At 42.0% G+C, this 12,046-nt stretch overlaps 1 protein-coding gene across 1 annotated transcript in view; it reads right to left on the minus strand.

Moving 5' to 3' along the window:
• cacnb3a (calcium channel, voltage-dependent, beta 3a) overlaps nucleotides 1-12,046 on the minus strand; it is a 28,959-nt gene that overhangs the window by 9,071 nt on the left and 7,842 nt on the right. The window contains exons 3-8 of the mRNA XM_012865955.3: nucleotides 3,966-4,085; nucleotides 1,563-1,685; nucleotides 1,362-1,477; nucleotides 1,194-1,273; nucleotides 1,052-1,071; nucleotides 434-511 (exon numbers count right to left, since the gene is read on the minus strand). Coding sequence (XP_012721409.2) covers nucleotides 434-511; nucleotides 1,052-1,071; nucleotides 1,194-1,273; nucleotides 1,362-1,477; nucleotides 1,563-1,685; nucleotides 3,966-4,085 — 537 coding nt within the window. The remainder of the gene's footprint in view (nucleotides 1-433; nucleotides 512-1,051; nucleotides 1,072-1,193; nucleotides 1,274-1,361; nucleotides 1,478-1,562; nucleotides 1,686-3,965; nucleotides 4,086-12,046) is intronic.

The following is a 12,046-nucleotide window of genomic DNA, read 5'->3' on the forward strand; positions in this document are numbered from 1 at the left end:
AATTACTGGATTTAACCATGCTTCAGATAGTGGTCTGCTAACTACCAACAGTTAAGTGTTGCACTCATTTAAAACAATATTTGTACATTTTCTATTTAATTTGCAAGCAGAGAGGACAGAATTAGGTGAGCAGGATTAATCTACACTGAGAGGACAAAGCAAAAGGATGCCAGCAGGACAATTGGCTTTAAATCTCAGAGCAGATTTGATAATGCAAATAAAGACTCTTGCTCGTAAATTGAAAGGATATTCTGAAAGAATATTTCCCCCATATTCCAGGAGTATTTTGTGCATTCCGCCTTTAAAAAATATCAATTTAAATGAAAAAAAAAAGGATTTTTTTTGCTTCATCAAAAAACAAAACAACAAAAACATCACGTATGAGTCTCAATGTAACAAACTGAACTTGCAGGTAAAACAAAGAGAGGCTGACCTCATAGCCCTTCAGTGATGGTCCCACGAGGACCACCGGCCTCATAGACGGCACCACGTCATAGGGAGGGACATGTTCCTGCCAGAAATGGGTACGGGCAGAGATAAAGAGATGAAGGGACAAGGAGAAAAGAGATTAGTTGTCATGATTTATTTGATGTTGCAGGACAAACACAATAAAATACCAATTTTTTTTTTATTAGCGCACTCTGATTATGAGAGCACCAACAAAGACAATAAGCCATGATTTTATAATCCTTAAAGTTTAAGGACAGCAATAAGCCTGTGCAAATTCTCAGTTATCCGGGTCATCGCTACAGCAAACAGGCTTAAATCGGAGGCAATCGGACTTTCGCTCAGTACTTTCTGAAAGAATTGAGCGAAAGTGAAATCGCCCTCGAATTAAGCCTGTTTGCTGTTACGGCAATAACACTCCAGTAGTACTTACAACACATAGATGTAAACTCATTAATATTTAAATTTCCTCTACTCTCCCATTTGGCCACAATCCAATTTGACAAACAACATCTCTTTCGTAGCTTTGAACGTTGCCTAACTTCAAAATTAACTGCGCATAATCAAAAACCTTTAATTGTCATTGAAAAGAGGCAAAGCATACCTGTTTTTGCTTCTGTTTAGCTTGTGAAAACAACAACAACAACAAAAAAAATGACAATCAATGATACCAAACCAGAGAGGAGCTACAGAAACTTGCCTCTGGCCATCTTCCAGCACCGAGAGGACGGGTTGTAATTACTTACATTCACCTGCAGATGGCGGTGTGGTCCTCCAGCTTCCAGTCACCATGTCACCTAAACCTGAGGAGCTGCCTCCTGTTTTCCTGCAACAGCAGCAACACGTTGGCTCGTAACACTCACATCGTAAAATCTCATGTTGTGGGAAGACAAAGCACACGTGTGATGTCCGACCTCTGTTTCTGCTCCTGTTTGAGCCTCATGGCCTCCAGTCGTAGCGGGCTGGGGATGAAGGCGATGTCTGCTCCTTCCTTCACTAACCGCCCGATCCACCAGTCATTGTTGTACTTCTGTTAAATCCAGGAGATCAACGGCTCTGTGTTAAACCTACCCGTGTAGAGGGTTTATAGTCTCTAGCAGACAGCCATGACTCACTTCTTTGATGTGCAGAAAGTCTTTGGCATCAAAATTAACTGCAGCTCCTTGGACTGGACAGTCCTCATCCAGAGCCCCACAGTAACTCACATTTGTCTTCACAGCAAACGCTACAGGTTTGGACTGTGGAGCAACCAGAAAGACAAGAATAATTGACAGCGATCTGAAATACATTCAGAGGTTTGTAGACTTGGCTTTTGGGCTTCAAATATTCAGATGTAGATAAATATCCTAACTTGGACTGTGTTGACTTTCCCAACTCAAATACTGCAATTTAGACTTTAAAGACATGGGAAAAACCTTTCTTCCTCAAAAACATATAAACGCTATGAGATTGGCTCAAAAGATGGCTACAACTCAAGTTAACTCAATGTCTAAGTATTTTTGGGTTTGTTATCAGGAACCCTGTGCATTTAACACAGTATACTGAGAGATAAAAATAGTATATATATATTATTTGGCTTTTGGAAAAGTTAGATTTATGGTGGCTATCAATAAATATCTAAAATAAACTTATTTATAATTGCATATTACCAAACTCCATCGAACAAAGTGGATTTCAGTCTGTCTGAATAGGTAAGGGTCCCTGCCAAGTTGTCAGTTTGCTAAAGAAAATACCAAATTTAGAACATTTTAAAACAAAAGATGTGTGACGTCAAGTTCAGGGGACATATATGACTACAGGAAAATTAATTTCTGTGATTAGATGCATTTAGTAGAACAGAGAGTATGGCTGTTTGCATGTCTGTAGCTGCAAACAGGGATACAACTAAAAAAATAAATAATATATATATACACAATACAGACCAAAAGTTTGGACACACCTTCTCATTCAAAGAGTTTTCTTTATTTTCATGGCTATGAAAATTGTAGATTCACACTGAAGGCATCAAAACTATGAGGAGGTGTGTTTGGGCTCATTGTCCTGTTAAAAAATAAACGATGGTCCAACTAAACGCAAACCGGATGGACTAGCATGCCGCTGCAAGATGCTGTGGTAGCCATGCTGATTCAGTATGCCTTCAATTTTGAATAAATTCCCAACAGTGTCACCAGCAAAGCACCCCCACACCATCACACCTCCTCCTCCTCCATGCTTCAAGGTGGGAACCAGGCATGTAGAGTCCATCCGTTCACCTTTTCTACGTCGCACAAAGACACGATGGTTGGAACCAAAGATCTCAAATTTGGACTCATCGGACCAAAGCACAGATTTCCACTGGTCTGATGTCCATTCCTTGTGTTGTTTAGCCCAAGCAAGTCTCTTCTGCTTGTTGCCTGTCCTTAGCAGTGTCTTCCTAGCAGCTGGTTTACCATGAAGGCCTGATTCACACCGTCTCCTCTTAACAGTTGTTCTATAGATGTGTCTGCTGCTAGAACTCTGTGTGGCATTGACCTGCTCTCTAATCTGAGCTGCTGTTAACCTGCCATTTCTGAGGTTGGTGACTCGGATGAAGTTATCCTCCGCAGCAGAGGTGACTCATGGTCTTCCTTTCCTGAGGCGCTCCTCATGTGAGACAGTTTCTTTGTAGAGCTTGATGTTTTTGCAACTGGACTTGGGGACACTTTCAAAGTTTTATCAATTTTTCAGACTGACTGACCTTCATTTCTTAAAGTAGTGATGGCCACTCATTTTTATTTACTAAGCTGCTTTTTTTCTTGCCATAATACAAATTCTAACAGTCTATTCAGTAGGACTATCAGCTGTGTATCCACCTGACTTCTGCACAACACAACTGATGGTCCCAACCCCATTTATAAGGCAAGAAATCCCACTTATCAAACCTGACAGGGGACACCTGTGAAGTGAAAACCGTTTCTGGTGACGACCTCTTGAATCTCATCAAGAGAATGCCAAGAGTGAGTGAAGCAGTAATCAAAGCAAAAGGTGGCTACTTTGAAGAACCTAGAATGCAAGACATCTTTTCAGTTGTTTCACACTTTTTTGTTAAGTATATAATCCCACATGTGTTAATTGATAGTTTTGATGCCTTCAGTGTGAATCTACAATTTTCATAGTCATGAAAATAAAGAAGACTACAGCGCAATTTTGTTCAAAAAGTTACTCAAGTAAATGTAGGTAGTTGCTACCCACCTCTGATAATATTTCACTAGCCCTGTTCAGCTTGTATCCTATAACTCTTACCTTTCCTCTGCCAAGATGAGATTAGTTGGCAGAGAAGATTGAAAAGAAGAACTACAAAGAAGAGGTAACCAATGCAAGGTAAAAATAACAAAAATAAATAAATTATATCAATAAAGCAGCCTCTTGGCTAGACAATTATATAAAGATACATTTATAAGCAACAACAAAATTCTGTTATGGGCTTTTGTTTTTTCTGTTTTACACCGAGATGGTTAGCCCCCTCCTGACCACCCTTTGAACCGCCCCTGGCTTTGTACCTTAGCTCTGTCGAGCTGTTGCTGTGCCTGGCGTTCGGCTTCACGCCGATACGCCTCGCGGTCCTCCTCGGCTGACAGGTCTGAATCCGACGGTCTACTGGTATACGAATCAGCCGACCCCTGTCAGGACAGAATCGCATAGAGATTATAGTCGGTGTGGAGGAGTTTCGTTTCGCGGGATGCAGAATATTTCTGCTAAGACCTCTAAAAGACAGAAAATGAGAACAGAAACACACCTGCTGGTTGTGCTGGAAAGCTCCCTCATCTGTGTTCTCCTCCGCAGTCTGTCTACATGCAGCTGTGCATGTAAATAAGTGTGTGCATTCATGACCGAATTCATGTGGGGATCTACAAAACAATGCACCGCTCTCCCACACCAGCTATCTTATGACAGACCAAATATAGCACAAAGGAAGCAATGCTTCCTCTTCTCTCCTGCTTTGGCCCCAATCCATTCCAGCATCCCCCTCAGTGCAGCACATACATCCTTTATTCCCCTGTTTGTCCTCCAGAGACTTCTTCTCATTAGAGAAATGCGGGCTGGTTATCATTTTCCCAGTGCAAGCGGTTTAGGTACCCGTTCCAGGAATGGCTAGCACTTAAAAATGAAAGCAAAAGATGCAAGAGTGCTTTCAGACGGTGTGAAAAGGTGTTTGGCCCCTTACGGATTTCTTCTGTTTTTGCTTTTTTGTCACACTTACATGTTTTAGAAGACATTTTAATAATAGAGACAGATAACCAGAGTAAAATAAGCAGTTTTCACATGACGATTTCATTCATTAGAAAAGAAAAACTAAACCGGTGTTCTGCTGGAGGTTTTTCTTCCTGCTAATGGGGAGTTTTTCTTCCCACTGTCGCTTTATGCTTGCTCAGTATGAGGGATTGCAGCAAAGCCATGGACAATGCAGACGACTCTCCCTGTGGCTCTACGCTTCCCCAGGAGTGAATGCTGCTTGTCGGGACTTTGATGCAATCAACTGGGTTCCTTATATAGAAACATTTTTGACCAATCTGTATAATCTGACCCAATCTGTATAATCTGATTGAACTTGACTTTGTAAAGTGCCTTGAGATGACATGTTTCATGATTTGGCGCTATATAAATAAAATTGAATTGAATTGAATTAAACCAACATGGCCCTATGGATTTTTTTTTTACTTTTCTTATTGTTATTTCATGAATTAACTTAGATTATTTTGGTTCAGTTTTATTAGCCACACCCAGATGTGATTACTGCCAGACGTACCGCGAGAAATCACTTAAGTAGGACCTGCCTGACAGTACAGAGTAGGTGAACAACTTACAAAAAGCCGCACATCATCCCCACATCTACAGATATTGAAGAAAAAAAAATAGAAACTACATTACTGACATATATCAGTCTGGCCAGGGTTACACAGCCAAACCATAGTGAGAGCCGTTGTCCACAATTGGAGAAATCAAGGAAGAGTAGAGAACCTTTCCAGGATAAGATTCTGGCCCGCTGGGCTCCACAAAGCCTCCCACAACCTCCGAAGACGAGGGGGGTGAAAAATCCGCCGCCTGAAAAGACCGTCCGGGACTAAAGTACAAGTGTTGCCCTGGTCAGGCTCCATGTTTCAACGCGTCACTATCCCTCGTCCGCACTTTGAATTTTTATTCTTGTATCCCCTTAACTCGGATTCTTCGTAAAATGAAAAACGTTCTGAACAAACCTGAGCATCGTCTTCATCCCACTGTGGTACAACAGCGGAGCGTGTTCAGTCAGAACCGCTGTAATGCAGACTCCTGCAGGAGATCCTTCCTGCCTGCACCCATCAGTATTTACAACAACTCCGTGAAGGAACCCAATGACAACCGCATTTAATTTCCCTTTGGGATTAATAACGTATATTTATATATTTATATCGGGACTTTGAAGCAATCAACTGGTTCCCTGATATAGGAAATTTTTGACCAATCTGTATAATATGATTGATTTGACTTTGTAAAGTGCCTCGAGATGACATGTTTCATGAATTGGTGCTATATAAATAAAATTTAATTGAATTAAATTTTAATTGAACAGAAGCAATTGAGGCCTGCAGCGATTTAGATGCTGCTCTGGGTTCTTTTGTGGCCTCCTGGATGAATTTACTACGTGCTCCTGGAGTAATTTTGGACCGACTTCTCAGTTCGAGCCGCCGCTACCGACGCAGTGGAGGACAGGATGGGTGCAGTTTCTGAGTGGTAAAGTGCTGTTAGCGGCATCTTTGCTAACACGGGCTAACGTTGAAATCAGTGATAAACGCTATCAATCAATGCTCCCAGTGGCTCGTGACTCGCCACGGGGCGCGTGTCTGACTGCTTTTATACTCGAACGTGGGGCTGTGAAGACTAAAGCGTGTCCCGTCTGAACCAGTAAGAAGATTCAACTGCAATAGCCATCCTTCAACTCTAACAGGGCAGCACTAAGATGATTTTAAGACAAATATTGAGCAAATCCTGAGCAAGTTCACATGAAAAAGCAAAAAAAAAAAAATTTATACAGTTTATCCGCAAAAAGAAACTGTTAGTTTTGAGGCGAGCTACACTTTAAGCTAATTTTTTAGGAGGCGTTTTGTATTTCTGACATAGGATAGAGGTCAGTCTGCATAGCTTTTACACTTATTCATTTAATTATTACCTGAAAATTGCATTTTGTATCTGCTTAGGTTAGTGTGAAAAAGACGCAAGAACTGAAAACAATCTGTAAGGGGGAAAATACATTTTTATAACACTGTGTCCGAAAGTCCGGTGTCTATCAGAGAGAACAACTAAAGCCAAATGAAATCAGTCAAAAATAAAACAAAGAATGAACACAGAAGACTTTACAGGTGGACTCGGGGAAAAAAAAATAGTAACAGTGTTCTTGTAAAGAGGAGGCACGTTTTTTTTTATCAAATCTGAACAGCATACGGTACTATTTCCGCTGGCTTTCAGTCCTGGTCATCCATCTTGCTGACATACGCAAACGCCTCCTCCGGAGGACCAATTACCAACGCAACAAAACAAACAGAGAAGTCCCCAAAATAAAGACCATAACCACCAACACCTTTGCCGAAACACACATACATACATGGAACCCGGATTTAAAGCTCACTGACAGCAGCTCTGAGAGCAAACACCTCTCCTACTTTCCCTTTTTTTTTTTTCGTTTGGCATCTATGTTAGATAACTAGGTGTGATTTTTAGCACTCGCCAGCTCTGCGAGGCACCACTGCACCAGAGCTGGAGCAGCGCTGACAGAGGGAAAAGGAGGCTGAGCGGGAACGAGTGGAAACAGAAGGGGGAGAGAGAGAGAGAGAGAGAGAGAGAGAGAGAGAGAGAGAGAGAGATAGAGAGAGCGATGGGTACAGCTGGAGATACACTGAGAGAAGAGGGGTTAGAGGGACAGAATGAGGTCTGAGACACTACGGAGGGACAAACGAGAAAAAAACGGCAACATAAGACGGAGATATGAGGAAAAACGGAGCATACCTGGCTGATTAAGAGGACGGCGCTAGAACCTGATAAAGACATGAATGTGAATTCGTCCCTGTCTTCACTGGGAATGCTCACCAAACCCTCACAGACATAAAAGCAGAATAAATGTGGTGGTGGGCGCAGAGTAGAGGCGTTACATTTAACGTTCATTACAAAGCGGGGGGGGGGGGGGGGGGGTGATTGGTGTTCTTTGTGTTTTGAGATGACACCGTAAACCACTCCAGCCCGCTCTTTGGCCCAGCCACCCGTTTATTACGACAACAACAAAAAAACTGCTTTACCATTAAGTGTAGCGGGACAAAAAAAAAACAAAAAACAGGGTCTTATCTAAGAAAAGCTTCACTGCAGTGCAGATTGCCACAATGAAGGCAGCATCTTTATCTTCCTTTTTTTTTTTAGGGTGTCTTGTTTTGTACGGGCTAACATCTCCGTCTGCAGGCTAAATTTAACTCTGCTCCTTCCTCCTCTGCTCCTGTGATTATTCTTCACACGCTGCAACACTGATGGCCCTGGACTCCGCAGGGTGGGGGCCGTGTGGGAAAGAAGTGCGTCCCCCTGCGCTCATGTTGAGCCCTGAGAGGCCTAAATCATCAGCCCAGGGGCCCCTCGGCGAGGGAGTTCAACGCTAATTAGATTAAGGTTTTCTCTTGATGCTGTTAAGTTACAGAGTTTTCACAAACAGAGCGCTGAAAAAAAAACATTTAACAGAGTTTACAGAGATAAGCAGTGCAAACCACGATTGGCCGGTTGTTAAAGGAGGTTTTATCCTTCACCAGTGGCCCTGTGCTCAACATGGTTGATCTGGTTTGGGGTTGCTCAGAACCTTACTTTGGATCCTTGACCGATTTCCGGAAAGAGTTCAGTTTGTGCATCCACACAATGAATCACCTGTAAACACCAAGCTATGGCGTTACACAGGGTGCTGTACTTGGGCCTATAATCACTCTGTATGGGCTTTACCGGGGGAAACATTAGAAAACTTGTACAAGTACAGTTTCACTGTTTGGTGATTGGTCCAAAGACCATGAGGCAGAAAAATAAAAAAAAGCCAGTACTAAAATTTGGAGTTTGTCCTGCAGACATAAAGTCCAGAATTTCCAGGATTAAAAAAAAAGAAAATCTGAGCTCTGGCAAAAACAGAGATAACCACATTTTGCTCTAAAAACTTGCATAAAAATATTGAATATTAATAGCCTGAAACCTGTTCCATAAGTAGCAGCATCTATCCATCCATGGTCCACTTCAGCTTCAACTGTCCTGCCCTATAGAGCAACAAAAATCTCACTTTTGTTCACTGGCTCGTTTCTGCACACTACAAAAAGAGAACTAAAAATAAGGGAAATTTTCTTGAAATGTATGTATTTGTCCTTGATTTGAGCAGGTAAATAAGATGATCTGCCAATGGAATGAGAATTTTGACCCCTAAAATAAGATAATTAGATAAATTACACTTGAAATAAGATGGCGGAGATGAGTTGTTCCTATTTTAGGTGCAAAAATCTTATTCCATTGGCAGATAATCTTATTTACCTGCTCAAATCAAGGAAAAAACACACTGATTTTAAGAAAATCTTGCTTATTTTTAGGTCAGCTTTTGCAGTGCATAACTCTGCTGCTGTATGTAGATTCACTGTGAATTATTTTTGTCATTATTTTGATAAAAAATCTAAACTGTCCTTAGCTCTTAGCGACTGCTTGTGAATGGTTATTTGTCTGTGCTGGCATGCGATGGACTGGTGACCTATCCTGGACGGACCTATGAACCTGTGGTCATTATCTGTGGGTTAATTTTGAATTAAACACTTTGGTAGTACACAAATCATTTATTACAGCAACTCAATGTTAAGCAATCCTGCATGCAAACTCAATAGCTATTGACTTTATATTTGAGAAAAGTATATTTGGCATGGGAAGATTTGAGCGACATGTAAAGGGCCTGTATCCCTATAACATGCTGAATGCGTCGCTATAAAATGCCGTGAGGAGAAACCCTGCATCATCACATCTCCATCATCTCTATGACTATGAGCAGTGCCTAAATGTTGCTCTTTAAAACCCGCTCCTCAACATTTTCCTGTCGTGTTTTCAGATTTGCCACAACCATTTCTCTGAGCAATCTACAGTCTTAATAAAAAGCTTTGAAAAGGTAGACGTGAATCATCAAGAGGTGGAGCCACTTCTGAAATCCTGAGCACAAGCGGTAAGACCACAGAGACCCTGAAGGTTTCTTCTAATAACTGTCTTCTCTTCGCAGACGTTTGCAAGATGAAGCCCTTTGTTTGCCATATGTGATGAACTTTCCTGACGCAGATACTCCTGGGACAGTATCGTACATCTGCTTAGGCGAGACTGTGTAAAGATACATGGTTTTAAGTCGTTTACATTCTTGCATTTCTAATACCGCAACATTTGCTATTTATTTTCCAGCTAATCCAGGCTGCATTCCTATTCAAAGACCCAAAATATACTGCATATATAAGCACCACTGCTGGAAAATGTTTGCACATGTAACACGGATGTCAATGCGATTTTCCACTAATAGCTTTCTTTATCAATACTGACACTCTATCTGCGCTGATGAAGATTTACTCACCTCAGCATGCAGAATGCTTGAAGAGGCTGACTCAGCCCAGAAGTCTGACCTATTTTTCCCCTAATTTAACATGTTTAGCTCCTCAAAATCATAATTGTTATTTGGACTCACAATATTTTCAAGTGATCACAACTTGAAAGGAAATTTTGATAACTTAGGAAAATAGGAAACAACATCCACCAAGAGTGAAAACGTATACTCTACCAGTAGGGCAATGGGAAATCAAGTAGCCTAACCCAGAAGCTCTGGAGAGATAAGACACTTTAACTGAACAGTTCACAGTTCACATCAATATGGTGTGTGTTGTGACAAGAAAAAACAATCCCTGTATTATTCGCTGATTCAGGCCAACTTTTCACTGTTTCTGCTGCACTTAATAGACAGTATTCATGACTCTTAAATTGGTTCTCATTGTGTCACATTACAATCCCACGGATTTTATGTGGTACATCCAACACAAAGTTATGTCTTTTTAAAAAAAAATAATTACAAAAGGCGGGTTCTACGGGAGACAAAGCCTACTGCTCTTTGCAAACAAACTCAAACTCGGTCAAAATCAGCTGAAGAGCATCTGTGAACAACAACGTTTGAGTCTCGCCACCGATTCTCAACTGGATTTAGTCTGGAGTCTGACTAGGCAAGTCCAGCACATAGATATGCTTTGCGTATTTAGGCTCCTTGTTCTGCCAGAAGGTTAACCTTCTCTCAGCTTGTTTGCAGCTTCTAACAGGTTTTCCTCCCGGATTCCCTCTATTTAGCTCCACCCCTCTTCCTAACAACTGTTCCTGGTTTCCCTGTCCCTGTTGAAGAAAAGGAATCCCATAGCATCACGCAACCACCACCGCGTTTATTGTGCGGCTTGTTGGGGATGTGTAATGTTAGTTTTCTGCAACATGTAATCTTTTGGCCAAAAAGTTACTCTGGTTTCATTTGACCAGAGCATGTTCTTTCACATCGATGCTGTTTGCCCCACATGGCGTCTTCTGGCAGCTTCCTTTTCGCTCCTCTTCCAAAAGGGAATGACTACTACTAACACTAACTGTCCTGGTGGCCGAATCCACCACCTGAGCTGTGGATGTTGCAGCTCATCCAGAGTTACCACTGGCCTTTTGACTGCTTCTTTTATCAACGCCCTCCTTGGCCAGCTTCTCAGTTTAGATCGACAGCTCTGTAGGTTTGCAATTTAGGCTGTATTTTTCCCATTTTCATATACTGAATGGCGCTAGTTGCGCCGCTCATTATTTATTTAGGAGCATCAGAGTAATGGGGGCTAAATACAATACATGCCACACAATAGTTGGTTAGTCTGTCACTCAAGATCAACAGTGTGACTGTTATCTCTATAGTCCCACAGCAGTGAAAACCAGAGCTCAAACGTCTGCTGCAGTCATGGAAGTTAGCGGATTAAAATGTAGAAATGTTATGATATGATTAACCACAGAGAGGTTACGCCAATGAACGGCATGATCCTGCAGAAATAATTCCCCCAGTCACGCAAAGGTTGCAGGTTACGCAACCTTTATGATAAGCGAGTAAAACACAATCAGATTTGTCGCGTTCCAAAAATTCACTAACCGGGAAAAAAAACAAACAAACAAAAAAAACGAAACCATCAGGTTTTGTGTAGACAAGCCGTGGGTCTCGTGAACGCCGTGCAATAAATCGTTCCGTTAGTATCAGGCGCGCTCGCATGTAAAAATCGATCAAAAACACATTCTGCCACGAACTGTGCAGAGTGCATGCAGGCTGATCGCAACCAGACAGCAAAACAGGTGCAGGCAAGAGGGAAACAAAAGCCCCCACTGGAGGGGGGGGGGGGGGGGAGCAGGGAGACCAGGTGATGGAAGACAACACAGGAATCTTTGACAGGAATACTTCATACTTACTCAGCTAACGTGGCGAGGCTGCTGCCGCCGGTCCCTCCCTCTGCATTTATTACCTGCTGTATGCAGACGGCCTACGCTGTGTCCCATTCCCTAAAAAAGGGACAACCTGCACTGGAGC

Source organism: Fundulus heteroclitus, chromosome 1, assembly GCF_011125445.2.
Source record: "Fundulus heteroclitus isolate FHET01 chromosome 1, MU-UCD_Fhet_4.1, whole genome shotgun sequence".
Classification (NCBI taxonomy): domain Eukaryota; kingdom Metazoa; phylum Chordata; class Actinopteri; order Cyprinodontiformes; family Fundulidae; genus Fundulus; species Fundulus heteroclitus.